At 51.4% G+C, this 27,967-nt stretch overlaps 1 protein-coding gene across 2 annotated transcripts in view; it reads right to left on the bottom strand.

Moving 5' to 3' along the window:
• The window catches only part of LMF1 (lipase maturation factor 1), a 92,083-nt gene that overhangs the window by 26,328 nt on the left and 37,788 nt on the right, over window positions 1-27,967 (bottom strand). For both annotated transcript variants that reach the window (XM_081257860.1, XM_081257859.1), the window contains one exon: window positions 12,964-13,112. In XM_081257860.1, the coding sequence (XP_081113986.1) occupies window positions 12,964-13,112 (149 nt within the window). The remainder of the gene's footprint in view (window positions 1-12,963; window positions 13,113-27,967) is intronic.

Genomic DNA, 27,967 nt, shown 5'->3' with positions numbered 1-27,967 from the left:
ACCTCGGGCGCTGTTAGTGCTTTACACCCAGCCCCTCCCGGGTACAAAATGCCGCCCCACAGTTTTCACGTCCTCGTCGCCGTTCCCATCCCTTCGAGGGTGAAGTATGTTCAGGTCCTGCACCCACCTTCCTACTGTGATCTGCAGGTTCCGAATGTTAGATTTCAGCTGGACTTGTACACTGCAGGTGTTTCCCAGGCGGGGGTTGCCTATTCATTTTCGTAATGGTGTATTTTGAAGATGGAGAAATTTAATATCAGTGAAGTATAATTTATCAATATTTTTCTTTAATGGTTAGTGCTTTTTGTGCCCTGTCCAAGAAATCTCTGTCTACCCCAAGGTAACTGTCTATGCTATCTTCAAAAAATTTTATGATTCTACCTTTTATGTTTGTTAAAAAATATATTTTTTCTTGCCCCACTGATTTGGCTTATTGCTTTGGCTGAAAATCAATCAACTACATCTGTGTGGGTCTGTTTCTGGGAGATATTCTTTTATGTTTTCTTCTAAGAACTTTTTGGTTTTGCTTTTATGTTTAGGTCCATGATTTACTTCAAATTAGGGTTTGGTATAGATGAAAGAGCACTCAAAGCTCATTTTATTCTTCTATACAGATTTCCAATTATTTTAGCACTATTTGTAAAAAAAAATGACTTTCATTTTCCCATTGACTTGACTTGGTACCTTGGTTGAGTATCAGTTGACAGCAGAGGTGTGGGTCTATCTCTGGACTCTCTTCTCTTCCACCGATCTATTTTTCCAGTTTAGATCAATACCATACTTCAATTTTATTTATTTATTTATTTGTATGTTTGTTTGTTTGTGGTACACGGGCTTCTCACTGTTGTGGCCTCTCCCGTTGCGGAGCATAGGCTCCGGACGCGCAGGCTCAGCGGCCATGGTTCACGGGCCTAGCCGCTCCGTGGCATGGATCTTCCAGGACCGGGGCACGAACCTGTGTCCCCTGCATTGGCAGGCGGACTCTCAACCACTGTGCCACCAGGGAAGCCCAGTTTTATTTATTTTTAATATTTATTTGGTTGCACAGTCTTACTTGTGGCAGATGGGCTCCTTAGTTGCGGCACGCAGGCTCCTTAGTTGTGGCATGTGGGATCTAGTTCCCTGACCAGGGATTGAACCAGGGCCCCCTGCATTGGGAGCACAGAGTTTTATCCACTGCACCACCAGGGAAGTCCCCATACTTCAGTTTTAAATTAAGCTCTAAAATCAGGAAGTATAAGTCCTCCAACTTTGTTCTTTTTCAAATTTCTTTTTATTTCTATGTAAATTTTAGAATCAACATGTCACTTTTCCCAAAAAGCCCACTGGGAATTTGACAGGAATTACCTTGAGTCTACATATAAATCTGGGTGAAAAACGACATATTTATTTATTTATTTATTTATTTATTTATGGCTGTGTTGGGTCTTTGTTGCTGTGCACGGGCTTTCTCTAGCTGTGGCGAGCGGGGGCTACTCTTCATTGCTGCGCGGGCTCCAGGCACGCAGGCTTCAGTAGTTGTGGCACGTGGGCTCAGTAGTTGTGGCTCCCGGGCTCTAGAGCGCAGGCTCAGTAGTTGTGGCATGCGGGCTTAGTTGCTCTGCGGCATGTGGGATCTTCCCAGACCAGGGCTCGAACCCATGTCCCCTGCATTGGCAGGTGGATTCTTAACCACTGCACCGCCAGGGAAGTCCCCTCTAATGACTTCATAATAGTATATGATGTACAATTTATTTTTCACATTGACCTTGTATCCTACAACCTTGCTAAATTAATGTATTCACTTTAGTAGTCGCTTTTTAAGATTCCACTGGGTTTTGTACATGTACCACCATGTCTGTGAATAAGTTTCATTTCTTTTTTGGGAATCTTTACGGCTTTCTTTTTCTTGTTTTATTGCACTAGGACTTCCAATACAGTGTTGAAGAGCAGCAGCAAAAACAGACAACAGGCCTGTTTCTAATCACACATGAATGCTCTCATTCTATCACCATTGAGGAAGCCCCATCTAACACGCCCTTGAGTGGGTACTGCATTGTATCGTGTACTTTTTACATCTGTTGAGGAGAAAAAAATCATTCTTCAGTTTTATTCTGTTGTATAGTGAATTGCATTAATTGATTTTCCAATATTAAACCAATCTTGCATTCCAGAGATAAACCATGCCTCTTTTATTGCCGACTTTGATTTGCCAATATTTTGCTAAGGGTTTCTGTGTCTTTGTTCGTGAGGGACACTGGTTTCTATTTTCCTTTTTGTCCTGTCCTCATCAGGTTTTGGTATCACTCTTATGCTGGTCATAGAAAACAATTTGGGAAGTGTCCCTGCCTCTGCTATTTTCCAAGAGTTTGTGTAGGATTGCTATTATTTCCTCTTTAAATGTTTGATTTCACTGGTGTTTCAAATGTTTTATTTCAAATGTTTGATTTCACTGTGCCTACACTTTCTTTCTGGAATGGTTTTTGATTACAGATTCAATTTATTTACCAGATATGGAGCACTTTCGAGTTCCTGTTTCCTTCTGTCTCAGTTTTGGTAAGCTGCACTTGTCAAGGAATTTGTCCATTTCACCTATGTTGTCAAATTTATTGGCCCAAAGCTTTCATAATATTCCAGGTGACTTTACGGCAGGATCTCAGACAAAACTGCCAGTTAAGTAAAGACAGTGTTTTCTCACGGTGTCCTTTAATCACAGCATGGCTGTGGCTCCTGGCCCTGCTGAGTTCTGACCCCGAAATGGTAGGTCCTGTGGGCCTCTATTTTCTCCATCTTAGATATGGCTTTTTTGTGTGTTAACAAGACAGGGACGGTCTGCACACAAGGAGCATCAGGGCCCCATGGGGTGTGCAGCAGGTGTGAGCACAGAGCTGTGGGCAGCACAGGTGGTTAGCAACCGAGCCCCTTCTGATTAGCGAGAAGGGACTAGAGGCCGCTGCCTGCAGCCTGCAGGTTACATGGCGGTTGCCCAGGTACGGACAGGAAAGCACATCCTCGTGCCGCCTCCGAGGGCCCAGAGGCTCATCTTCGTGCCCAGATTCTCCAGAGCCTCCTTTTATGTTGCATCCCCTCCATTTCACATAAAAACGACCTGCTCCAGGGAATTCCCTGGTGGTCCAGTGGTTAGGACTTGGCGCTTTCACTGCTGAGGGCCTGAGTTCAGTCCCTGGTCGGGGAGCTAAAATCCCACAAGCTGTGCGGAGAAGCCGAAAAAAAAAAAAAAAAGAAAATGACCTGCCCCAGCCATAGCAAAGATGCAAATCTCAATGAAAACTGATTTTAGCTGCAATTCTGCTCAATGAAAATTTAGAGTATTAAGTTTTCTTTTTTTTAACATCTTTATTGGAGTATAATTGCTTTACTATGGTGTGTTAGTTTCTGCTTTATAACAAAGTGAATCAGCTATACATATACACATATCCCCATTATCTCCTCCCTCCTGCGTCTCCATCCCACCCCTCTAGGTGGTCACAAAGCACCGAGCTGATCTCCCTCTGCTATGCGGCTGCTTCCTACTAGCTATCTATTTTACATTTGGTAGTGTATATATGTCCATGCCACTCTCTCACTTCGTCCCAGCTTACCCTTCCCTCTCCCCGTGTCCTCAAGTCCATTCTCTACGTCTGCATCTTTATTCCTGTCCTGCCCCTAGGTTCTTCAGAACCATTTTTTTCCTTTAGATTCCATATATATGTGTTAGCATACGGTATTTGTTTTTCTCTTTCTGACTTACTTCACGCTGTATGACACTCTAGGTCCATCCACCTCACTACAAATAAATCAATTTCGTTCCTTTTTATGGCTGAGTAATATTCCATTGTATATATGTGCCACATCTTCTTTGTCCATTCATCTGTGGATGGACACTTAGGTTGCTTCCATGTCCTGGCTATTGTAAATAGAGCTGCAATGAACATTGTGGTACATGACTCTTTTTTTTTTTTTGCAGTACACGGGCCTCTCACTGTTGTGGCCTCTCCTGTTGTGGAGCACAGGCTCCAGATGTGCAGGCTCAACGGCCATGGCTCACGGGCCCAGCCGCTCCGTGACATGTGGGATCTTCCCGGACCGGGGCACAAAACCATGTCCCCTGTATTGGCAGGCAGACTCTCAACCACTGTGCCACCAGGGAAGCCCCATGACTCTTTTTGAATTATGGTTTTATCAGGGTATATGCCCAGTAGTGGGATTGCTGGGCCATATGGTAGTTCTATTTTTAGTTTTTTAAGGAATGTCCATACTGTTCTCCGTAGTGGCTGTATCAATTTACATTTCCACCAACAGTGCAAGAGGGTTCCCTTTTCTCCACACCCTCTCCAGCTTTTATTGTTTCTAGATTTTTTGATGATGGCCATTCTGACTGGCGTGAGGTGATACCTCATTGTAGTTTTGATTTGCATTTCTCTAATGATTAGTGATGTTGAGCATCCTTTCATGTGTTTGTGGCAATCTGTATATCTTCTTTGGAGAAATGTCTATTTAGGTCTCTGCCCATTTTTGGATTGGGTTTTTTTTTTTTTTTATTGAGCTGCATGAGCTGCTTGTAAATTTTGGAGATTAATCCTTTGTCAGTTGCTGCATTTGCAAACATTTTCTCCCATTCTGAGGGTTTGTCTTTTCGTTTTGATTATGGTTTCCTTTACTGTGCAAAAGGTTTTAAGTTTCATTAGGTCCCATTTGTTTACTTTTGTTTTTATTTCCATTTCTCTAGGAGGTGGGTCAAAAGGATCTTGCTATGATTTATGTCATAGTGTTCCGCCTATGTTTTCCTCTAAGAGTTTTATAGTGTCTGGCCTTACATTTAGGTCTTTAATCCATTTTGAGTTTATTTTTGTGTATGGTGTTAGGGAGTGTTCTAATTTCATTCTTTTACATGTAGCTGTCCCGTTTTCCCAGCACCACTTATTGAAGAGGCTGTCTTTTCTTCATTGTATATTCTTGCCTCCTTTATCAAAAACAAGGTGACCATATGTGCGTGGGTTTACCTCTGGGCTTTCTATCCTGTTCCATTGATCTAGATTTGTTTTTGTGCCAGTACCATACTGTCTTGATTACTGTAGCTTTGTAGTATAGTCTGAAGTCAGGGAGCTTGATTCCTCCAGCTCCGTTTTTCTTTCTCAAGATTGCTTTGGCTATTCGGGGTCTTTTGTGTTTCCATACAAATTGTGAAATTTTTTGTTCTAGTTCTGTGAAAAATGCCATTGGTAGTTTGATAGGGATTGCACTGAATCTGTAGATTGCTTTGGGTAGTACAGTCATTTTCACAATGTTGATTCTTCCAATTCAAGAACATGGTATATCTCTCCATCTGTTTGTATCATCTTTAATTTCTTTCATCAGTGTCTTACAGTTTTCTGCATACAGGTCTTTTGTCTCCTTAGGAAGGTTTATTCCTAGGTATTTTATTCTTTTTGTTGCAGTGGTAAATGGGAGTGTTTCCTTAATTTCTCTTTCAGGTTTTTCATCATTAGTGTATAGGAATGCCAGAGATTTCTGTGCATTAATTTTGTATCCTGCTACTTTACCATATTCCATGATTAGCTCTAGTAGTTTTCTGGTAGCGTCTTTAGGATTCTCTATGTATAGTATCATGTCATCTTGGGGAATTAAGTTAACTCAAAATGTGAAGCAATAAAATAAAAACAATTTAGTATCAGGAGAAAGGTAGTAAAAGACATTGGAAGAACTGTAGAGAGAATATACAGGAAAATAAAAGCCACGCTAACAACCTAGCTAATGCAAGTGGAAGCAGCCGTCCAGGAGACAGTTACCCCCACCATCCCCAGACATCCAGCAGCAGGACGGGTTCCCCCACCCCCCAGACATCCAGCAGCAGGACGGGTCCCCCCACCGCCAGACATCCAGTAGCAGGACAGCCTTCCCCACCCACCTAGACATCCAGCAGCCGGACAGGTTCCCACACTCTAGACATCCAGCAGCAGGAGGGGTTCCCCCCACTGCCAGACATCTAGCAGCAGGACAGGTTCCTAGTTCCCTTGTTTGATGACTGTGAACGTCCGGGCACCGCCTCTTCTCACTGCCACTCTCCCCGTGGGCCCAGGACACCCCTGTGAGGCAGCCCTCATACCAAGCAAGGCTCCTATGGTAAGAGGGAGATGCCAGCCGCTGCCACCCGACGGCTACGTGCACACAACCCTGGGGGGCAGGCTCGGGGGAGGGAGGTGCAGAAAAGAGACAGGTTTCGTTCTTCGACTTCCCGGGGGTCAGACTGACCTAGCTGGTATCCCCTTGGCGTTGTCCAGGTATGAGAACTCCCAGTAGCATGGATACTGGCTCAGTTCCCAGAATGTCAGCCATCGAGTGAGCACAGTTCTCAGGCCCAGCATGGGCTGGAACCATTGAGGATGCCCGTGTGGAACATCCCCGTCCATTCCCCATGGAAGCAGCACAGGGACCAGGAGCCAAGGGCTCTGGCTTCCACGACAGGTGTTTAACATGCTCTGGCTGAAAACTTTGGCCAGTATGAACTCAGCTACAAAAACAGATTGAGATAAAAGTGAAAACTTTTTTTTGAAAATAGTTTTTTGTTTGTTCACTTATTTATTTTTTGGCTTGTTGGGTCTTCGTTGCTATGCGCGGGCTTTCTCTAGTTGCGGTGAGCAGGGGCTATTCTTCATTGCAGTGCGAGGGCTTCTCACTGCGGTGGCTTCTCGTTGTGGAGCACGGGCTCTAGGCGCACGGGCTTCAGCAGTTGTGGCTCTGGGGCTCTAGAGCACAGGATCACTAGCTGTGGTGCACGGGCTTAGTTGCTCTGCAGCATGTGGGATCTTCCCAGACCAGGGCTCGAACCCGTGTCCCCTGCATTGGCAGGTGGATTCTTAACCAGTGCACCATCAGGGAAGTCCAAAAGTGAAAACTTTTATCTTTAAAGCATAATTAAAGGGCTTAACCACAGTGACTTGGACACCTACACCATCTACCATTTCCTGCAGGTGAGAGAGTCTCCACTCTTTGCTCTGAGGACGGAAAGGGAAGGAGTGCATCTGGGCCTGGTCTGCCCTCTCCTGTGAGGAACTGGCAGCTCCTTGCTGCTTCGGTCTGGCCCCAGGATGCCAACGCACAGAACAGCCGCACAGCTGTGAAGCCCCAGCATGGGACGGCCTGAATTCCAGTTCCAATCACACCAATGTGGGGTGGCCACCCTGCCCCCCCGGCCCGTGTGGCGACAGTTTGGGGCCGTCAAGTCACCTCTGTATCAGTGGGAACGAATAACAAGAACTCACGCCGCACAGGCCAGGCCCGCGGTTGGCTCGGGCAACAGGTAGGAAGCAGCATCTGGGAGCCTGTCTCGAGCTGCAGTGCCTGGGGGGCTGATGGTCTTTCCAGGGCTTGAAGGCATGTTGTGTCAACTGGTGCTCAGCCCAGGAAAACCCGGCTCGGTGGGGTGTGCACAACTCTGCTCTTTGTGGGGCCGACAGACCACCTCCCGAGGCTCCCCTTACCGTGACCTCTTGTTAGGTTGCAGGAAATGACTTATGTCCTAACCTGAAGCTGCAGCTGAGGGGCTTGTGTGGATGTGCATGCCCGTGGACCCTCACCCCATCGCCCCAAGAGTTCCTGCATGCCCATCAATCCCCACCCCACATCCCAGATGTGACAGAGCCTCTGGGTCTGTGGCCGCCTGCTGGCTCCGCCAATTCCAGAACCTTCTCAAGGACTCACGTGGGACCCCTTCCTGGCTACTGCTCTCAGCCGCATGATGCCTGTGGGCTCGGCACTGGGTCCCTGTCCAGCTGGGTGGTTTGCCTTTGGGGGATTTGGGCCAGGCTGCCCCCATCCTCCTCTGGTGGACTGTGGTTGGTTTCCAGTTCTTGGTGCGTGTGGATAATGCTGCCACGAGTGTTTGTGTAAAAGGCCTCTGTGACCACGTTTCCACCTCTCCTGGGTTGCGTATCGAGTGGAAACTCTGGGGGACAGGGTGGGCGTGGGGTCAACTCAGTAAGTAAACGCCCAACTGCCTCCCCAAGTGGCTGCACTGTTTTACACAGCCACAGGAGAGCGCGCAGGGAGTCCCTCTTGCTCGCGCCCCTCAATATTCGTATGTCGAGGCCCTGACCCCCAGTGCGGCTGCGTCTGGACCAAGGGAGTCACGCAGGGTCAAGGAGGTCATGTGGCGGGGGAGCTGACCCAACAAGTGAGGACACAATGTGAGGGTGGTATCTGCAAGCCAGGGAGAGTCCTCGCCGGGAACAGAATTGGCTGCAACACCGACCCCGGACTTCCAGCCTCCAGAACTGTGAGAAAATAAATGTGGTTTAAGCCACCTGGGCTGTGGTATTTTGTTACAGCAACTTGAGTGAGCCAGTATTTGGTTTGGTCAGCCGCTAAGTTCTGTCCTCTTGGGCGGGTGGGACCTCAGCATCCATCCACGTGTTTCGTACAAGTGCTGGGATGGCCACGCGCATGCCTGCCGAGACCTCTCCCTTTTTCAGAGTGAACTGTCCGTTAGTGACATGCATGAGTTCTTCACGTACTCCACACGGAGGTTATGCCAGGTGTGTGTTGTGAGTGCTCCCCGCAACCTGTGGCTTGCCGTTTTTCCATGGTGTCTCTTGAAGAACCCAAGATTTTCATCATTTTGATGTACAGTTTACCTATTTTCTTCTCTTATGGTTAATGGTTTCTGTGCTGTAAACAATCTTTGCTTCTCCAAGACTGTGAACGTTCTAAGTTATCTGCGAGGAGTGTCTTGGTTTTACGTTTGCGTCCACCTCGAACTGACTGTCGTGTGTGGTGTGGTGGGGGGTGGGGTCCGTGTGCCCGTGTGGATACCCAGCACCGGCGGGGGAGACACTTTTCTTTCTCAGCTGAATTGACTTGCTGTCTTGTCCAGAGGTCACTTGACCGTGACTTCAGTGTGGGACTATTTCCAGACTGACCCACCCCGTTGATACGGCTCTCGGCCTCTCACCTCCCCTGGTGCCTCGAGGGCCACGTCCTCTGGGAAGGCCTGAACCCACAAGCAGTGTGACGCCGACAACTTTACTCTCATTCAAGACTAGGTCCTGGGCATTTGCACGCACATCTAAGACTTGGTTCGTTAATTTCTAAAAAGAAAACCCTTCTAGGATTATGTTTGGGGCTGCACAAAATCTATCGACCAGTTTGGGGACAACTGACCCTTGGCTGGTACCGAGCCTTCTGACCACAAACATGGAAGATCTACTTGCCCAAGTCTCCTCTCAGTGACGTTTGGTGGTTTTCAGAGCACAAGTGTTGCACTTCCGTGAAAACTTCCTCAGTACTTTATGGTTGTGGATGTTACGGGTATATTTTAAACTTTCATATTTTTGACAGTTTTTGCCAGCTCATGGAAATACTGGCCCTGAGTCCTGCACCCTGGTCGACTTCAATCCCTAGTTCTACGGCCCTTGTGATCTTCCACATACGTGATGAACAGAGATAATTTTACTTCCTCTGTTCCAATCTTCAGGGCCTTCACCACTTTTTCTTGCTTTAATGCACAAGCTAAGATCTTCAACACACTGTTGACTAGCCATGAGGAGGTTGGCCACCACTGCCCTGTTCCCAGTCTTAGAGGCAAAATGTTCAGTCTTTCACCATTTAGTATGATGTTAGCTGTAGGTAGTTTGTATAGTTACCTTTTATCAGGTTGAAGAAGTTTCCTTCTATTTCTAGTTTGCTGAGAATTTTTTTTGTTAATTGTGAATAAGTGTTTAACATTGTCTAATGCTTGTTAATTGTGAATAAGTGTTTAACACTGTCTAATGCTTTTTCCACCTAGAATGAGATGAACATATCATTTGATCTCTTTCTTCCTTATATCTGGTAACTTGGTGAATTACATCTATTTATTCATGTCCTACCAGCCTTGCATTCTGGGGAAAATCCCACGTGGACTTGACACCTTTATGTACTCTGGATTCATTTGCTAATAATTCCTTGATAATTTTTGTTTGTGGTCTTGAAGAATAGCATTCTGTAACTTCCCTTTTTGAAATGTCCTTGTCTTCACTGGCCTCAGGAGAGTGAGCTGGGAAGGGTTCCCCTCTCCCGTTTTCTGAATGAGTGTGTATAGATTTGTTACCACTTCTTCCTTAAATATTTGATAAATCTCATCAGTGGAGTCGTCTGGGCCTGGAGTTTTCTGTGGGAGGTACCTTTTGTATGTTTAATGACTCAGTTTATAAAATGATTCAGCTGCGCTGACCCTCGTGTCAGTGTCAGAAACCTACCTACCTCTATGTCCTCTAACTGCCCACTTCACGTGCATAAAGTTGCCCATACTATTTCTCTTTAACCTTTTATTTTGAAGAAAATCTTACACTTCAGAAAAGCTGTAAAAATGACAAGGAGACCCTGTACACGTGTCACTACTACTTCAACCCTACTTGGGTTTCACCAGCTTCCCACTAACGTCCTGGCTGACGGCTCCTTAGGCTTTAACTAAGGTATGACTTGGATACTTGAGATGCTGGTCAGAAGCTGTGCAGAACGTCCCGCAGTTGGGGCATGTCTGATGCTTCCTCATGGTTAGATCAGAGGATGCATTTTGGACAGAAGTGATGCTTTGTCCTTGGAGCTGCATCCTCTGCACAGATTCCTCCCCTCTGTGCCCTGGCCGCTGCCTCCAGCAGGAAGCCCTCCGGCCATCACTGCCTCTCCGCAGCAAGGACCCCGGCCTCCCCGAAGAGCCAGGCAGTCAAGGGCTCGGCTCGAGAATTTCCCTCTGGACCCCGGCCCACCCGGCTGTCGTCGGGTGTGAAAACAGTTGTGTCACCATGTGTCCAGTTTCCAGCTGCTTCCAGAGAAGGGTAGCCTGGTGCCACCTCTCCAGACACCTGAGGATGGAGTGGCCGCACCGACTGCACCCCGGGCACCTGGGGGGACCAGGCCATCAGCAGGCAGAGAGGTTTCCTTCCTTCTGCTCGGGCACCCCCACCCACACGACCTGGGGTCCCCTCTGAGGCTGAGCTCTGAAAGGACCAATCTGTCCTCTGGGGCATGTGAAGCATGGCCAGACTACAGAACCACAGCGGGTCTGAGCGTCCGGGACAGTCGCCAGTTCTGATCGAACAGCAGACAATCGGGGCCGGGCTCATCCCGGCAGCACCTGCTCAGCTCCTACGGGCTGGACAACTCGCTGCCGTCACTCCTTTTTACCAAGTCAACTCTGTCGTTCTGCTTTCCTACGAAGGGAGGTTAATAATATCCAACGTACAGACGGAATCAAGTAATTACACCTTTTAGTGCACCTGATAATTTTTTATCCAGCTGGTGCTAACAGTCAATCAAAATGCCATAAAAGGTGCTTTACAACATGCTAATGACTCGCCGCCCCTGTGAGGCATCGTGGGAGTTTGTGCAACTGCGAACCGTGCTCAGAGCAACCTGACAGCTCCGCCACCCAGGGCTCTGCAGCCGAAGCTACCGTCCCAGGAGGGTCCTGATAAAGTCCTTAGAAACAATGCATATGTTTTTATGCTTTTTAAAGCCAGCTGAGAGAGACTCTACAATTGAGTCCTAGACGGACAAGGAACAGCAGCCTTGAAGCTAAGAACACCTGTGCGGTGGCGAGACAGCTCACGGTTTCGTGTTTCATCAAAGGGACATATGAAAACCATGCTCATCTTTCTAATTAAATGGAAAAATGGGTTTAGGGAAAGCATCACACTTTGCCGTGGAATCTGGACCCACACAATCACCCAACACGGTGTTTCCAAGTGTCTGTAGCTGCTCACACCCCGCTGGGTCGGGAACCTGGCCAACCACCCGGGCCTGTCTCCCACCCCCCACACCCACCCCCTTGCCACAGAGCTCATCCCTCTGCACCCAGCTGCCTGCAGTGCCCCCGGAGCCTGGCCAGACGGCGCAGACGTGGCAGCTACCTGAACCACCACGGCGTGACGGCCAACACCCTGGGAGTCCAGGAGGGGAGCCTGTGGGAGTGGGAACCCACGGTCCGAGGGGACACCCGTCCTGCTTGAGGACCAGCCTGTCCCCCTCGACAGCAGATGCCGTCACTTGCTAGTTCAGTCTTCCCAGCAGACTGTGGCACCAGCCAGGACGTGGGGCGATGGGGGCTTCAAATACAGAGAGCCGCAGAGGGCAAGATGGCGCTGTGCTGCCCAGGGGACGTGGCCCCCCTCACGTAAGAAGCCCATGAGTAAACCGAACATTTGACAAGGAAGGGGCAGCATGGCGCAGTGGAGGACAGCGACTTTGCAGGAGGACCAGCGCCGGCCCCCACCCCCCTGCAGGCTTGTATTTTCCCCCACGAGGAACGACTTAAGAGCCAACAGACACTAGACTGTCTGGACGATGTGAAAGAAATGGGTATTTTACATTTTAGCGTAACAAGCAGGGCAGAGGCAGAAGGGAAAGTACACGAAGTCGCCCAGACCTCTGCCTGGTGAACCACCTCACTCCTGATTTTAAGTTTCTGAAAACTCGAAGGTGTAATTAAAACTGAGACGTGCACTTTCCACAGCTGCATGGCAGGTGGGAGTCGAGGAGCCTGGTCCCAGGGCGCAGCAGGAGGGCGTGAGGGGGAGAGGACGCGGCAGGGAAGCGGGACAGCTGAGCACCACCACAACCACACGGGGAGGCGTCGGGAGAAGGGGCTCCACCGGCAGAGAGACAGGAGGGCGCGAGGCCGGGGTCACAGACGACATCGTGTGACCCGCTAACACGTTTCCCGACATTTCAGATGCTCCATACACACCAGGAGGGCCGGGGGGAAGGGGTGACCAGGGGGCCCTCCCCTGAGTGTCCCCGTGGAACGACTCAAGTCCTGGTTGTTTCCCACAGAAAATGACCATGCCAGAGGGGCCAGTGGAGCACCGAGTGCTCAGAAACAGGCCTTGGACATCATAGAAAGTGGTGGAAGGGGCACGGCTGGCCTGGCTGGTGGGAAGGCGGGAAGGCAGCCACTCGTTTTTAGTACGTTTCCTTCCAAGTATAACAAATATAAGTTCTACTTACCGCTCCGAGCATGATTCTGAAAATCAGCCACCGATAGCCCCACAGGACGATCCGGGACGTGGGGGTCCCCCTGGGCAATGGAGACAGAGTCCAGAGAGGGCACAGGAAAATCCCCAGGAAGCCCGTCTCCAGAAGCTGGGACTCCCATCCTGAAATGAGGGCGGCAGAACACAAAGGACGAGTGAGCAGCAGTGGACACTTTCCGAGGAAGCAACTGCACCAAACCTGGCTTAACCCAGACGGTCCTTCAAACAGAACAAAGAGCAACCGAGACACAGCTCCCGGCTGAGCCTAGCAGCTCAGGCCGTGGCTCCTACCCTTTGCAGGGTGCCCACAGACACGGTGCAGCCCCTGAGGAGTCACCAGGGTGGACACGGGCACTGAGCAGGCTGGACGACCCAGACGTGAGTTGCTGAGTGCAGAGCAGACTGTGGTCCCACCTGCCCAGGTGAGGGAGGGAGCCAGGGGAGTAGCGAGTACAGGCCCTGCGTGGCTCAGCCCAGCACCGCTGGATGGGTGGCATCAGTCATTCTTCCTGCTGGGGAGCCCATGTGAGAAATGCAGGTGTGAGCAGCACACCTGAGTTCTCGCTCCTACTGTGGAGACGGCCCCTCACACTGTGTCCCCAGGACACCCGGCACGTGGAGCTGGTCTCGGGCTGCATCAAAAGGAGGCTGCACTGCACTTTGTGGGCTGCACGACTTCCCTTTCACCCCATAATGACGAACCTCAAAGACATTCTGCTGCGTCAGAGACACTTCAGACAAGGGCAAACACTCTACAGTTCCATGATGTAGGTTCCAGAACAAGCTGCCCCCATGCAGGTGAGAGAAATTAGAACCTGGCTGCCTGGGGGGTCTGCGCCCTGGGGGTGGGAGTGCTGGTCATGGTGGTGCACTGGCCAAGAATTACCAAAAGCACCTTAAGGTCTGTGCATTTCAATGTTTGTAAACTTCTTTCTCAAAAAAACAGACAAACCTAAATGAATTTTGAACCCCACTCTGAGACACACTGAACGTTAAGATAAGGCGTGAACAGATGTGTGATGATGCCAATAGAGCCAAGGACCAGCCACGGCAGAATGTAGGTGGTGGGTTTGCAGGTTTTCACTGTACAACTGTTTGAAACTTTCTGTGGCTTGAAATTTTTCATAGTAAAATGTGGAGGGAGAAATCCCATTGACTCTCATATGCTCTGGATTTCTGAAGCTCAGTTCCACATCGGTTCTTCTCTGGGAGACAAACAGGTGAGTTTGCCCAAAGGCAGCAGTGCCAACACCAGGGCGGCACCGACAGGTGGGCCGTCATTGCCTGGGGTCTCTGGGCTCACTGCATCAGCTGAGCCACCTGTGCTGGGGGATCTGGGGCACCAGCGTGCGCCCTGCACCGTCTGGAGATGATTCCAGAAGCAGAAAGAAGCCTGGACAGTGCTGGGGAGGGGTGCCCGGGGGAGGGAGCCGAGTGAGGCGGGCAACTGGAGCCCAGAGCGCCACCAGGCTGTGGCCAGGCCACAACCAATGGAGACAGTGGGCCTGTCGGCACAGCTGTCACCGACGGGAGAGGAAGGCAGAGCACAGGGCGCTCTGGCCAAGGCCAAGATGGGGACATCGGTGCCACCCTCCTCTGGGGACCCAGTGTGTGGGACGCCCACGTGGGCTGAGCTGGCCTCCAGGGCACACACCCGGCTTCCCCCAGATGCCTCAACGGAAGAAAGCAGGAAGCCCTCATGCTCATCTGCTCTACGAGGTTCCAGACACTGAGCGTCGCTCATTTTGGGTCCAGGTCTCGTCCTGCTCGTGGACATGGACGATCTTTGCTTCACAATGTGCTTCAAACCCCCTTCTTGTCTCAACAGGAAGAAGCGGACTCTGTTCCTTATGTGACACCTTCTCTGGTTTTATCCTGAGAAGTCATTTTCATTAAGCTTGGACTCCTTCCACATGGGGGCATTTTAAAACGTGTGGTTTTATGACGGCAGAACATGGGAGAGATGACACGGCTCTGGGAGGACTTATGTGCAGACGCTTCAGATCTGAGAAGGGACCTCAAAGGCCACTTGTTCCCACCCCTCCTCAATGCGGCCCCGCGAGCAGGGCAGGCGGACACGGTGCTCCAGGCTGAGCTGGGCAGGCCCCAGAGGAAGCAAGGCTGGAACAGCCCACGTACCCGCCCAGGAGTGGGGACCCGGCCTTGCTCGTGCTCCCTGGAAGCCCCTCAGCAGCTTGCAGACCTCACGTGGGCGGGCAGAGCGGTCCCCCGAGCCCGGGTCTGCCTTCTCTGTCACCTCGCTCTGCACAGACGCGACGAACGGAATTTTAATGTGCAGTTTGAGTGACACCAATCAAAGTGAAATGCAAATGGCAGAGCCCAGAGACCCTCCTAAGTGCCAGGAAGCAGGTGACGGGGACCCGCTATCACCCTAGGGGCGTACGTGTCACCTGGCCCTCCTGCCTCCTCCTGAACTCAGAACCTCCCTCATCCTGCTGGGTGCGTGGGGCCACCCCCGCCCCCCATCTCGGCATAGCCATTTTCTGGGCCGAAGCTGAGGCTGCCTGCTTGCTGGCCACCAGTCCAGCCATTAACGCTCACCGGCACTGCTAGGAGGAGAGGGTGGCCTGCACCCACCTGCTCCGCTTCCTTTGCTGGGGTCCCGCCGGTGGTCAGCAGCTATGCTGCTGGCACAAGGAACACCACTGTTCTCCGTGGTCCCAGAAAGACAAGCCCTCCTCCCAGATGTGCACCCCAGCCTATATGCAGACCCCTCAGGAGGGCAAGGCGACAGCCCCTTCACACGGGCCTGGAAGGTTTCGCCCACGGCATGGGACCTCCCGCCGGTGGCTTTGGGGTGACAGTGAGCAAGTGACCAGGGGAGTCTCCGTGGGCTGCACCACCTGCTGCTAGAACTTTCACCTCGGTGGCTACTGGCTGGTTTCCAGGAATGCAGCCCAGCGTCCAGACACGTTTGGGAGGCGTCCTCATGAGACTGAGGGTTGGCGCCCACCCTCCATGCTGGGTGAGGTGCGGCGGGGGTGGCCTTCCCAAGGAGCCGCTTGCCCACTGTCTCTGGGGACGGCTCCGACAGGGACGTGCAGGGTCATCTAGCCCTGTCCTGACCAGAGCTCAGGGCCGGCCATAGTTGGTGGTCTCCAGGTCTGAGAGCAGACACAGCCCCTTGCCTTGCAGGCTCTGGGCAGTCTGGGTGCCTCTGGGCTGGACCGGCTGCAGCCGAGCAGACTCAAGTGGTCAGAGGAAGTGGATGGTCTCCATGCTCCCCTCCTCCCGACTTGTGCTTCCGAATCACCCAGCCCGTGTCTGCCAGAGCTGCACACGAGTCTGAGGAAGGCCTACAACATGTTGAATCTGGCCCCTCAGTCTCCTGGCCCAACCTGTGACCCGTGGGTCCCTCACTCCTTCGCCACATGGGGCACCTGCTCCCCAAACAGCTCCGATGTGGATGTGGTGCTGACTTCTGGCTCTGTCCTTGTGGGCCTGTGAAGAGCGAAGACGCTCTTCTATTGAAGACTGGATAATCCACCACTGGGAGGCCTGGCATGGGCCTGGTGATGCAGAACACATGGCCACCGCAGAGTGGACATGGCACTCCAGGATGGACAAGGATGGGGCCGGGCGGCTCCTCATGGGGGATTCTTGCTGACCGTCAAGGGGGCTCAGAGGGGGCTCACCAGGCACTGTGGTCACCCAGAGTCAAGGTCAGGATGGCACAGGCTAAGCCACCAACCAGAAAGGAAGTGTGACCTAAAGCAAGGTTTCAGTGGCAGAGGCCACCCGATGGCTCTGAAAGCAACTGAGGCCTCACAACCTCCTCGAAACTATTACAGTTACTTAGAGTAATTAAATGTCGCAGGCATGGATCCTTCAAAGATGACAGCACCATCCACGTTATGAGTAGGAAACCCATTAGCTTCGTGGTTAAAAGCGGGAGAAGGGGGAAAGCGCTTCCCTCCTGACGGGCTGTCACTCCTGCCTGAGCCGCCCACCCTGGGAGCACTCGGAGCTGTAAGTCACTCCCAGTCTTCACGGGCACAGCAGCCCGTTCTGCAGCTACTGACGACAAAGAAGGGCTGTTTTTACACCTTGGGGACAGTTCTGGGGCCACCCTGTCCCCCCAGGTGCCGATGTTCGCTCTGCCACAGAGCCCCACGCCTCCTACAAGTGCAGTCAGAGCCCGCTGTGATGGGCAGGTGGGGTTCAGAGGCCAAAGCTCGAGACATAGGGTGACGGGCCAGCTGGGGGAGTGCCTGGTCCACTGTCCTTGGCCCCATCCGGTGGGAGGATGTCACTTTGGCATTGGCGGGGATAGTTCTGGGTCTCGCTCACAGCCCTACCGGGGGCCTCGCGATAGGCACAGTGGCTCTTGGGTGCGGGGTGGCCCAGGCAGAGACCATGGTCGGAAAGGTGGCAGGAAAAGGCAGGCAGCCCCGACTCCATTTGCTGTGACACTGGCTGCTGCTTGCCACGTGCCCTGGGCCCCCTCGCCGACCTCAGGCAGCAGGAGCGGTGCTCAGACTCTGGGGCTAATAAGCTAGAGGGCTGCCCGGGCCTGTGTCCAGAACACGGGGCCTGGGTCACGGGACACGTCCAGCTGGCGTGGTCCAGGAGCAGTCTGCAGACCCCGCTCCTCCCTGTGTCTTTGACTCTGGTGACTTCCGTGCTCAACGCCTGCAAAGTACGAGTTTCACAGAAGCGGGCGACCCTGGAATGGCCTGAGCGGCAGGTGAAGAAAAAGCCCCTCTTCTCAGCAGAGCATCAGAGGCGGCCCAGGGGTCCAGGCCACCCGGGGCTGAACTCCTGTGTTCTCCTCCACATTTCTGATCTGCAAAGCCATGCTTGAGAGTTTTTATCATGGCCGCTTGGCATGTGTGACGCAGACTCCACTGGAGGGATCTGGTGTTTTGAGGGCAGAGTGCCAGCCGGCTGCAGGTGGAGGAGCTCCTGCATTGCATGGGCTCTGGTGGGCCAGCTGGAGCCCCGATGCCCACCGGAGCAGAGCCACGGGGTATTGAGCAAAGGGCAGGCCTCGCTGTGTGGTGTCGGGCCTTGGGGAGTGGGGGCTGCATGGCAGCCAGGAAATCAGGGGGGAGGTTCCGCCGACACTGTTCCTGAACCGTTTGCCCGCCCGTCACCCAGAAGGGACTAGGGAGAGCTGCATGCTGCTGGTGACTGCTGCAAACACTGCAGTCCAGACCAGCACGCCCTGCCCAATGACTGGCTAACACACTTTCCTCTTTTGTTGAGACATAATATAAAATGAGATCACGTAAAAAACACAAAGGAGGCTACAACAAAACTTGAAGGAAAACTCTTGCTGGTGTTTAGAAACAGCCGTCCGCTGTCCAGCACGTCACAGGGAACATGCGTATCTCTCTGTTCCCCACCTGGACGGGGCGCCTGGTGATTGCGTGCACCTGTCCAGGGAGGTCAGGAGCCCCGCCCAGCCTGCTCACACCTTACATCCACCTCACACCCCCTCCTGCAGTCACCACGGTGCACGGGGCCTTGCCCAGGTCCACCAACCCCTTCCGGCCATAAGAACCACCTGGCAGAGCTGCCCTTGCCTTAAGGGGACAGACTGGGGCCTGTCCTCAGGGCCCAGGAGGTACTAATGCTGCCCTGCCCCAGAGGTGCAGCCAGGCTCCTGTTCACCTCCCCAACCTCAGCCCCCCTCATGCCGGGCCTGGTCTAGAGCCTCCCGTGCCCCCTACCAGGACCCGCTCAGAGCCACGTCTGCCCAGGAATCCTCCAGAACTGGCGTGAGCTGGGCAGGTCTCTTGGGACAGGACCCCATCTGTCCGGCTTCCTGGTCACTTCTCACATATTTGAGGATTTAAGCCAGAGATCAGATGGTAAATGGAACACGTCTTCTGGCAAGAAGACGTTTTTGAAAGACCTGGTTAAATGCTTCACGCTTTAAGTAAAATCATTTTAAATTGCATGCTCTCAATTAGGAAGCGCTTAGCAAATTGCCAGTCTGTGTTTTACGGATGTCCTTGGGCGCTGCAGGGAACGGGAAGTGACCTGTGTGACCCGCACAGCGACCCTCCTCCCACTGCACTTTGTCACGGTGCTGGTTCATACTCGGTTGCTCTGGCAACCAGACTTCATAGCCCCAGGTGTCCCCTGCTGCTCAGATCCACACAGGTATCACCAGCTAGCCTGAAAACAAAATCCATAGTAATGACCTTAGCTGGCTTTACTGGTTTGGGATAAATATGAGAATGCTTCCCGTCAACGGAAATGAGACTTGGCAACAGAGATTTTTCAGGATTAACATATTCCAAATATTTAACATATATCTGGCTGAAGGGCACAATGCCTTACCATTTCTTTGTCTTTTGTTTCCTGTGCATGAAAATTAGCTGATGGAACTTCCCTGGTGGTCCAGTGGTAAAGAATCCACCTTACAATGCAGGGGACGTGGGTTCGATCCCTGGTCAGGGAACTAAGATCCCACATGCCACGGGGCAACTAAGCCTGCGCACCACAACTGCTGAGCTTGTGTACCTCAGAGCCTGCATGCTGCAAACTACAGAGCCCATGCACCCTGGACCCTGTGCGTCATAACTAGAGAGAGAAAACCTGCACGCCACGACTAGAGAAGAGGAAAAAACCCTGGATGCCACAACTAGAGAAGAGAAAACCTGCACACCACAACTAGAGAGAATCCTGCGCACCACAACGAAGAGCCTGCACGCCACAATGAAAGATCCTGCGTGCCACAACAAAGATCCTGCGTGCTACAACTAAGACCCAACGCAACCAAAAATAAATAAATAATACATAAATCTTAAAAAAAGAAAAGAAAAGAAAAGAAAATTAGCTGAAGCTCGTCTCAAAGTGCCTTGTGAGACACCTCACGAGATGCCGGGCAGTGCTGTCTCGGGGTTGCTCAAGACGAGGGGAGGTTCTGACCTGCCTCCTGCCTGTGCAGCCCAGGCCCACTAGCCATGTGGGGCTGCTGAGCTTGAAACGTGGCTGGCGGTGGTCGGGCAGACCTGCTCTCTGTCAGCCCAGGAGGCACGTGTGTCCACAGGTCCTGTGCGGAGCGGCCACGCCCACCCAGCATCACAGCAGGGTGAGCTCCTGTCCCCCACCCCTGTGCCACGGAAGTGGGGTAACCCTCACCCACATAATCCTGGAAGATGACCCACTCACCCACAGCTCTCAAGAGCTTCCCCACACTGGTAGACACGGTTCTCAGCGTCCTCCTCGCTGCCCATGGGCAGGCCCTGTCACCTGAGGGTGGAGAGGCCAGTGTGTCCACACTCGTCAGAAATAACAGGGAGGGTCAGCTCCTCTGGAAAGGAGGGAATCACATACACTTCTCCACCTGGCAGGCACCCTGGGTAGAGGTCAGGGCAGAGGTCGGGCCAGCCCCAAGGCCTCTGCCCCATGTGGACACTGTCTCTGCTGGGGCCATGGCAGGGGACACACCAGCCTTCTTCTTGCCCTCCCCATACCTCTACTTGTCCATGCCTCTTGGATGCTCACTGTCTCTGGCCCTCCGTGAGGTCAGCGTGACGGGCAGCTCCTGGGCCCGGAGGCCGGGATGGCTGATGAGGGCAGGGAGCCTCACAGACCCTCTCTGGGTGGCACGTACACCCAAGGAATGAGGAGGGGAGGGAGGGCGTCTCGGTCACAGAACCAGGACCCAGTGGGCTCCGCCAGCTGCCACAATCTTGCTCAGGGGTCATTTGCAAGGGAGCCTGGTGGTGGTTCAGGGACTCGGGGAGGGGCAGTGACAGCTTCCGGCATCATGTCCTCAATGCCATTAGAAGAGATTCCCTTTCTTCTAGAAGGATCAGTGTACGGCAGAGGGTCAGGTTTCAGCTAAGTCAGCTGATGCAAGTCATCATGGGAAAACACCATGGGTGACCCACAGAGAGACCCACAGGGAGAGAATGAAGCTGGCCAGGGCCTCCCTGACTGCCTCACCTGTTCCTCTGCTCTGCCCAGGGGGCTCCTCCCTTGCTGGCAGCCCAGGCGTGTCAAGTCACTGCCCCCAGTGCCCATCCCTATGGCCCTTTGGTCAGGTCTCTGCTCAGATACACCTTCCCTGGACGTAACATTTACACCTGGGCCTCAGTCCATCCCGGCACTGCCTAGCCTGCAACACTCACCCCGCCACACACTGCTCATCTCAATTATTTCCATTCTCCACTCATTCTGCACCCAGAACACAAGCTCCAAGCAGACAAAGTAAAGCATCCATAGTAAGAATTCTCAAGAACATAAATGAAAATATGATTGATCATAAGACATAAATAGACGAGAGAACTTGGAAGAGAAACAGAACTATAAAAAAAGAACAAACATTCTAGAACTGAAAAATAAAATATCTGAAATTAAAATTTTACTAGATGAGCTTAATAGCAGATTGGATGACAGAGAATAAAAAGGTAGTGAAGGGGCTTCCCTGGTGGCGCAGTGGTTGAGAGTCCGCCTGCCGATGCAGGGGACACAGGTTCGTGCTCCGGTTGGGCCCGTGAGCCATGGCCTCTGAGCCTGTGAGTCCGGAGCCTGTGCTCTGCAACGGGAGAGGCCACAACAGTGAGAGGCCTGCGTACCTCAAAAAAAAAAAAAAAAAAAAAAAAAAAAGGTGGTGAACATGAAGAGAGCTCAATCAAAGTTATTCAATCTGAGGCAGAGACTTAAAAAATTGAATAACAAAAGAACAGACTTTCAGGAACTGGTTGGACAACATCAAAAGCTCTAACATACATGTAATTGGAATCTTAGGAGAGGAGAGAGAAATGGGGCATAAAAAACTTTGAAAAAATACTGGCAAAAATTAGCTAAGTTTGGTAAAAGACATAAATTACAGACTCAAAAACCTCAGGGAATCATAAGCAGGATAATGCCACATGTAGGCACATACATCATAGTCAAACTGCTGCAAACCAAAGACAAAACCTCCAAAGCAGTCAGAGAAAAGAAAGACATTATGCTCAGAGAACTGACAAGAGGAACAGCAGCCGAGTTCTCGTCAGCAACAATGGAGATGAGAAGACGGTGAACTGAGTGCAGAGTCTTGCACCTGACGGAACTGTCTGTTCCGAGATTAGAGCCAAGAATCCAGAAGCTTTTCAGACAGCAAGAGACTCAAACTGCTTGAATGAGGACAATGTTGAGCATCATCAAAGATTTAAAGGGGGAAATAAAGCAGTATAGGTGTGGAGGGAGGAATCACTACCTCCACCAGGAGGATCTATCAGGCTGTCTGTCCAAGCAAGGAGAGACGGAAAGCCATGCATCATCACACACTATGCTCAGAAGGCACTCAGTAAAAACAGGCCGTTCTCTCTAGGACATAAATCAAAGAGGTAAGATTGTGACTTAAGTGCCTTACATTAATAACAATAAACAGAAAAAATACTACCCATCCTTATAAAAAACATTATAGCCTATAAATGAGAAAGCAGGTGAAACTTCTCTATATAACTAAGATATGCTTTCATTTCAGGAATTTTAATTTCACTTGCCAGATATGCAGAATCCTCCAGCTGTCATTCACATAGCTAACCATGCCCTTCCCCACCGGCCACTGAAACCAAAGGACAGGGCATGAGGGTTTTGAGGAGAGATATTAACTGAGCAGGTCCTTTGGAAAGTTAGGTGAGGAGCTTGGCATGAAGCAAACCTTCCCTCCTCGTGAGGAGCATCTGGTGCAAACAGACAAAAAGTCTTGTAAGTTCTCACATGGACTCAATCTTAGAATAGATTCAGTCTTTTTCTTAAATGGGAGCGGTGACTAGTTGGGGGCATGAAGGAACTTTCTGGGGTGATGGTAATTTTCTGTATCTTGATGGGAGTCTAGATTACACAGGTATATGCATTTGTCAAAACTAACAATGTCCACTTATGATCTGCACATTTCATTGTGAATTCTTCATCAAGGCAAAACCCTGAAGGTACGCTGAGCTCTTGTTAACGACCTGCCCACTGAGTCTTTAGTATTTAGGGGCAGGATACTGACAACTGACATTTACTCTGGATTGCATCAAAATACATGAAGGGTTGGTGGTGGATAGAAAGATGAACATATGAGCTCCCACAATAACAACAACAAAAACTAGTAAAATATAAACTGTAGAACCTAGGTGGTCCATAGATGGTTTTTTTACTATACAATTCAACTTTTTTTGTATGCTTGAAATTTTTCATAAATGACTTAAAAAGTCTATTCAACACTGTAGTGGAGTTCTTAGACATTACAAAAATGAGAAAAAGAAATAAAAGTTTAAGGTCTGAAGTGGAAAAAAATATGATTGCCTATATAGAAATAAAAAAACAAAAAACCCCCAAGAGAATCTACAGGAAATGAGCTCAACTACTGAGTGGTGGTAAGAGTAACCGGAAATGACATTAAAAGGAATTCTCTGCCGGACTTCCCTGGTAGCGCAGTGGTTAAGAATCCGCCTGCCGATGCAGGGGACATGGGTTCAATCCCTGGTCCGGGAAGATCCCACATGCCATGGAGCAGCTAAGCCCGTGTGCCACAACTACTGAGCCTGCGCTCCAGACACCGTGCACCTAGAGTCTGTGCTCTGCAACAAGAGAAGCCACTGCAATAAGAAGACAATGCACTGCAACAAAGAGTAGCCCCTGCTTGCGGCAACTAGAGAAAGCCCGCACGCAGCAACGACCCAAGGCAGCCAAAAGAAAAAAAAAAAGGGAATCCTCTGGGGTGCTTGGGAACCAAGTTCTTCTGAAAATTAAGTAAAGGAAAGGGTGAAGGGTTTATTCTGACATCCCCAGAGAAACGGCATTTACAGCAACCAGAGAGTTGATGAGGGAAAGTTACTTTGATTAAAAAAAATCCCCAATAACAAATGCAAACAGAACAGAATTAGAACATCGCCAGCTTGCAGGCCCTAGCGGATGAGTCCAGGCAATGAACACCGAGGCTGCTGGGGCCCAGCAGTGCGGCTGGTGGAGAACTTTCTAATGACAGATCAGGCTGGGAAGGCCTGACCTCAGCAATCGCACCATTGCAGAGAGAGACGGGAAAGGCAGGCTGTGCCTCCTGATTTGCGGCAACAGAAAGTCCCAGCGCCCAAGAAGCATCTTTGCCAGAAGCAAAGCTGACTGATGTGGCCTGGAGCTCTCCTACCAGCTCACAGTGAGGGCGGGGGGCCTGGCACTCCCAGACGGAGAAACACCTTGTCCGGGAGCATAAAGGAGGAGCCTCTGGAGAGGCGATAAGGGCACATCAATGCAATGTGTCAGATCCCTATTTGGACAGAATGTAGAAAGGACATTATTTAGGAGACAACCAGGAACATTGGAATGCTGACTACATATTTGATAGAACTCATCTTAAGCTTTCAGGTGTGATGCTGGTATTGTAGTCACATTGTTTTAAAAGACCCCATCTCTCAGAGGTGTACAACGAAGTATTTCTAAACGCAATAACGCAACGCCTACGGTTTACTTTAAATAGCAGAGTGGAAGGGGTCACCCGCACATGGAAGACAGGCACGTCTTGGGCAGTGAAGTGTCTGAGAGGCTTGCCAGGGCTCACAAGGCCACTCTGTTTACTTTCAGATTTGATGTTTTTCATATTCAAAAATTAAAGAAATGTTTAAAACTGATCACTGGCATTCTCTCTGAGTGCAAGCAAATGGCAACATGTTATGTATATATATATATATATATATATGGGCTGCGTTGGGTCTTTGTTGCTGCATGCGGGCTTCCTCTAGTTTCAGCAAGCAGGGGCTACTCTTTGTAGCGGTGCGTGGGCTTCTCACTGCAGTGGCTTCTCTTGTTGTGGAGCATGGGCTCTAGGCACGTGGGCTTCAGTAGTTGCAGCGTGCAGGCACTAGGGGGCAGGGGCTTCAGTAGTTGTGGCGCGTGGGCTCAGTAGTTGTGGCTCGTGGGCTCTAGAGCACAGGCTCAGTAGTTGTGGTGCATGGCTTAGTTGCTCCACAGCATGCGGGATCTCCCTGGACCAGGGATTGAACCCGAGTTCCCTGCATTGGCAGGCAGACTCTTAACCACTGCGCCACCAGGAAAGTCCCTGAAATGCTATTTTTACACTGCCATTTGTTCTAGAAGCCAAACTTACAGTGAGTATGGGAATAAGTCTTTAAAGCTCCCAGCAGAGGGGCTTCCCTGGTGGCGCAGTGGTTGAGAGTCCGCCTGCCGATGCAGGGGACACAGGTTCGTGCCCCGGTCTGGGAAGATCCCACATGCCGCGGAGCGGCTGGGCCCGTGAGCCATGGCCGCTGAGCCTGCGCGTCCGGAGCCTGTGCTCCGCAACGGGAGAGGCCACAACAGTGAGAGGCCCACAAAAAAAAAAAAAAAAAAACTCCCAGCAGAAAGAGCACTCACTTTACAGAACAGCCACAAGTCATCATCTTGGGAGCTGCAGTAGTGAGTCTGATCAAACTATTCATGTGTAACTCTAAAAACAAAACTTTTTTCCAGAACAAAACAGGAGGTGTGTTTTTCAGAGTGACTGATTTCCCCAAGGAGGCTAAGAGCTAGGGGCTGAAATGGGACTGATGGAACTTCTTTGAATGTGTTCCCTCCCACTCCGAGGTTGTCCAATTGTAGCCCGAGGTGGGAGTAAGGTGGAAGCAGAGCCACGTGCCCTGCACGCTGAACTGCTCATGCCCTGAGCTCTTCCCACACAGTGAGGCCTTATGAGGGCCTGAGGGAAAAAAGGTAGGACCCAGGATTCTGTGCAGACAGCCATGTTCTCTAAGAAAACTGTAGGGCTTTGCTCCAGTTCAGTGTTCATGAAAGAAAGAAGGGGCACCCACCCAGGGCCTCCAGTTCCCAAACCACACAGCTGGCCGTGCCCCATCCACAGCGCACCTGCTGGCTACCTGCAAATCCCCTGACATTTCTCAGCTGTTATTTTCATTGGGATTATGACAAAATTGCTGATTTTGGCACAATCCAAAAGGGGCAAAAAGGAAGAGAGCTATCCGGTTACTGAAGATGAGCCGAATGTTCAGTGGTGTCAACTGTCCCAAATCTGGGTCCTGAACCAAGTGGTGGTGGCAGGGGCAAGGTTTCATCAGCGAAAACCGCTTATCAGTGTTTAAGCCGAAAGGCTGACGCTTATCTCACTGTCCTGCGTAAACGGACCAGGGTGAGACCCACCCTCTCCATCCTGGAACAGCACTTTTCACCAAATTAAAGCCTGGGATGCACTGACGTAGTAAGACCTTCACGTAAGCCTCTCAACAAAACCACACACGCACGCTCGGAGTGCAGGAAGAAGGGGCCCCAGTCCAGAAGGTCCGAGGCCTGGAGAGGTCCGCTGCGTGACGAGAATCGGGTTTTGTTTCCTGTGTCACTGCTTTCATCCCTCAAGCCTCCTGCCTTTCTTGAGGCAGATCAAACAGCTCTTCCTCAGATGAAAGGAGATTTCTTGCCATCAAAAAACACAAAACCCAAGACACAGCACAAAGGCGACGGGTAGAAGGATATTGAACTAGCCAGGCCCCGATGAAGCGCCAAGTGCCTGGCGAGGGCCCAGTGACACCCCTGCCCCACGTTCTGCAGACCCACCCAAGCACTCGGCACAGAAGATGAAGAGGTCAGGTCAGAAGCTCTTTGCACCCACACTCCTCCTCCTGCTCAGCCTCCACGCCTGCAGTGGGTGTCCTTGAAGCTCAGACCTCGAGACCCGTCACGTCCCACCCTGCCTGCTCGACACCACCTCACAGATGGGCCCTCCTTTAAGGACTGTCTCCATGACCATCTGTGGGATCCAGGCATCCCTGGCCAGTGCCTCCTGCTGGGCAGCGGTGCAGAGAGCAGGTCAACCTCGGGCCTGGCCAGAGACAGGTCCCTACTTGGTGGCTTGACCCCCTGCTACCCCCCCCCACCAGCCCCGAAGACCTCCACCCTCCCAAATCCCAGCACGCTGGGTCCCTGCCCCCAACCCAGATGGGGCCTGAACCTTGCCTGCAACCCGCTTCCGCCTAGCTGAGACCTCATCCCAGGGAAGGAATTGCCTTCCCACAAGGCAAGTCCCGTGGCCTCAGTAAGCCCAGGGCTTTTAGAAGCCTGTTGTGAACACAGGCTCTGCGTGCCCTGGCCCAGCTCACGTCCCTTCACCTTTGATTTCCATTATTAAAACTAACTTGTTAAAATGAACGTATTTATCCTTAATTGAAAGCAAAAATGTTTAGTGAAGATAAATCGGAACCAGAGAGAAGAAGGAAGTGACCTGCTCACCCAGAGGTAAATCTGGTTAACCCCTTGGTCATGGATTTCAAAACAGATCTGCTAGATTTTTTTAGAGGCAAAATGGATTACAGGACACACTGCTTAACACGTCATAAACACGGCTTCACTCGTTAAACAGCACTGTGGTCACTGAATTCTATCATGCAGTAACCCAGAGCAGAGATGCACATTACTTAACCAGCTCCCCACCTGAGCCTCTGACACACCTCCGTTTCCATCCCCAACACAGTGAGGAGCCCTGTCCCAGCCTGCCTGTACCTTCCCGGTCCTGCAGTAGGAACCCTGAGGGGAGCAGGCCGCTGGCAGGCACATGACTGTGCTCCAGGAAGGTCGCAGCAACTCACCTGCCCCATGGTACCCAGCCCCCAACTCCCAACCTGTCCAGTCTTGAGAAAACACCAGACAAGCCCAATTTTGTCTGCAGTCCAGCTGTGGTGGCCAGTGCTGGGTCAGTAAGATGTCTACGGGGGGCTGGGCGAAGCACCCCCTGGGCTCTGAACCAACTTGGAAGCTATGCCAAGATCTTTTTCAAGGTGCTGTTGACACATTTCACCAGGACAAGCTGCCTGAAGAGGACAGACTCAGGGACTCTGCCTCAGACCACCTGGGAACAACACGTGGCCGTGGCCGCTGCCCATCCTGCCGCTGCCCGGGCCTGGGCCGAGGAGAGCAGAGCCAGGCAGCCCGTGGCCCTCGCGGTGCGGCTGCCGTTGCTGGGGGGAACTGACTGTGGAGGTTCTGCTCAGCGCTCTCCCGGGTCTGTGTCAAGGCCCAGA

Source organism: Mesoplodon bidens, assembly GCF_964165515.1.
Source record: "Mesoplodon bidens genome assembly, chromosome: 15".
NCBI lineage: Eukaryota > Metazoa > Chordata > Mammalia > Artiodactyla > Ziphiidae > Mesoplodon > Mesoplodon bidens.
Note: the sequence above shows the minus strand (reverse complement) of the source record. Positions and strands in the feature narration are given on the sequence as shown.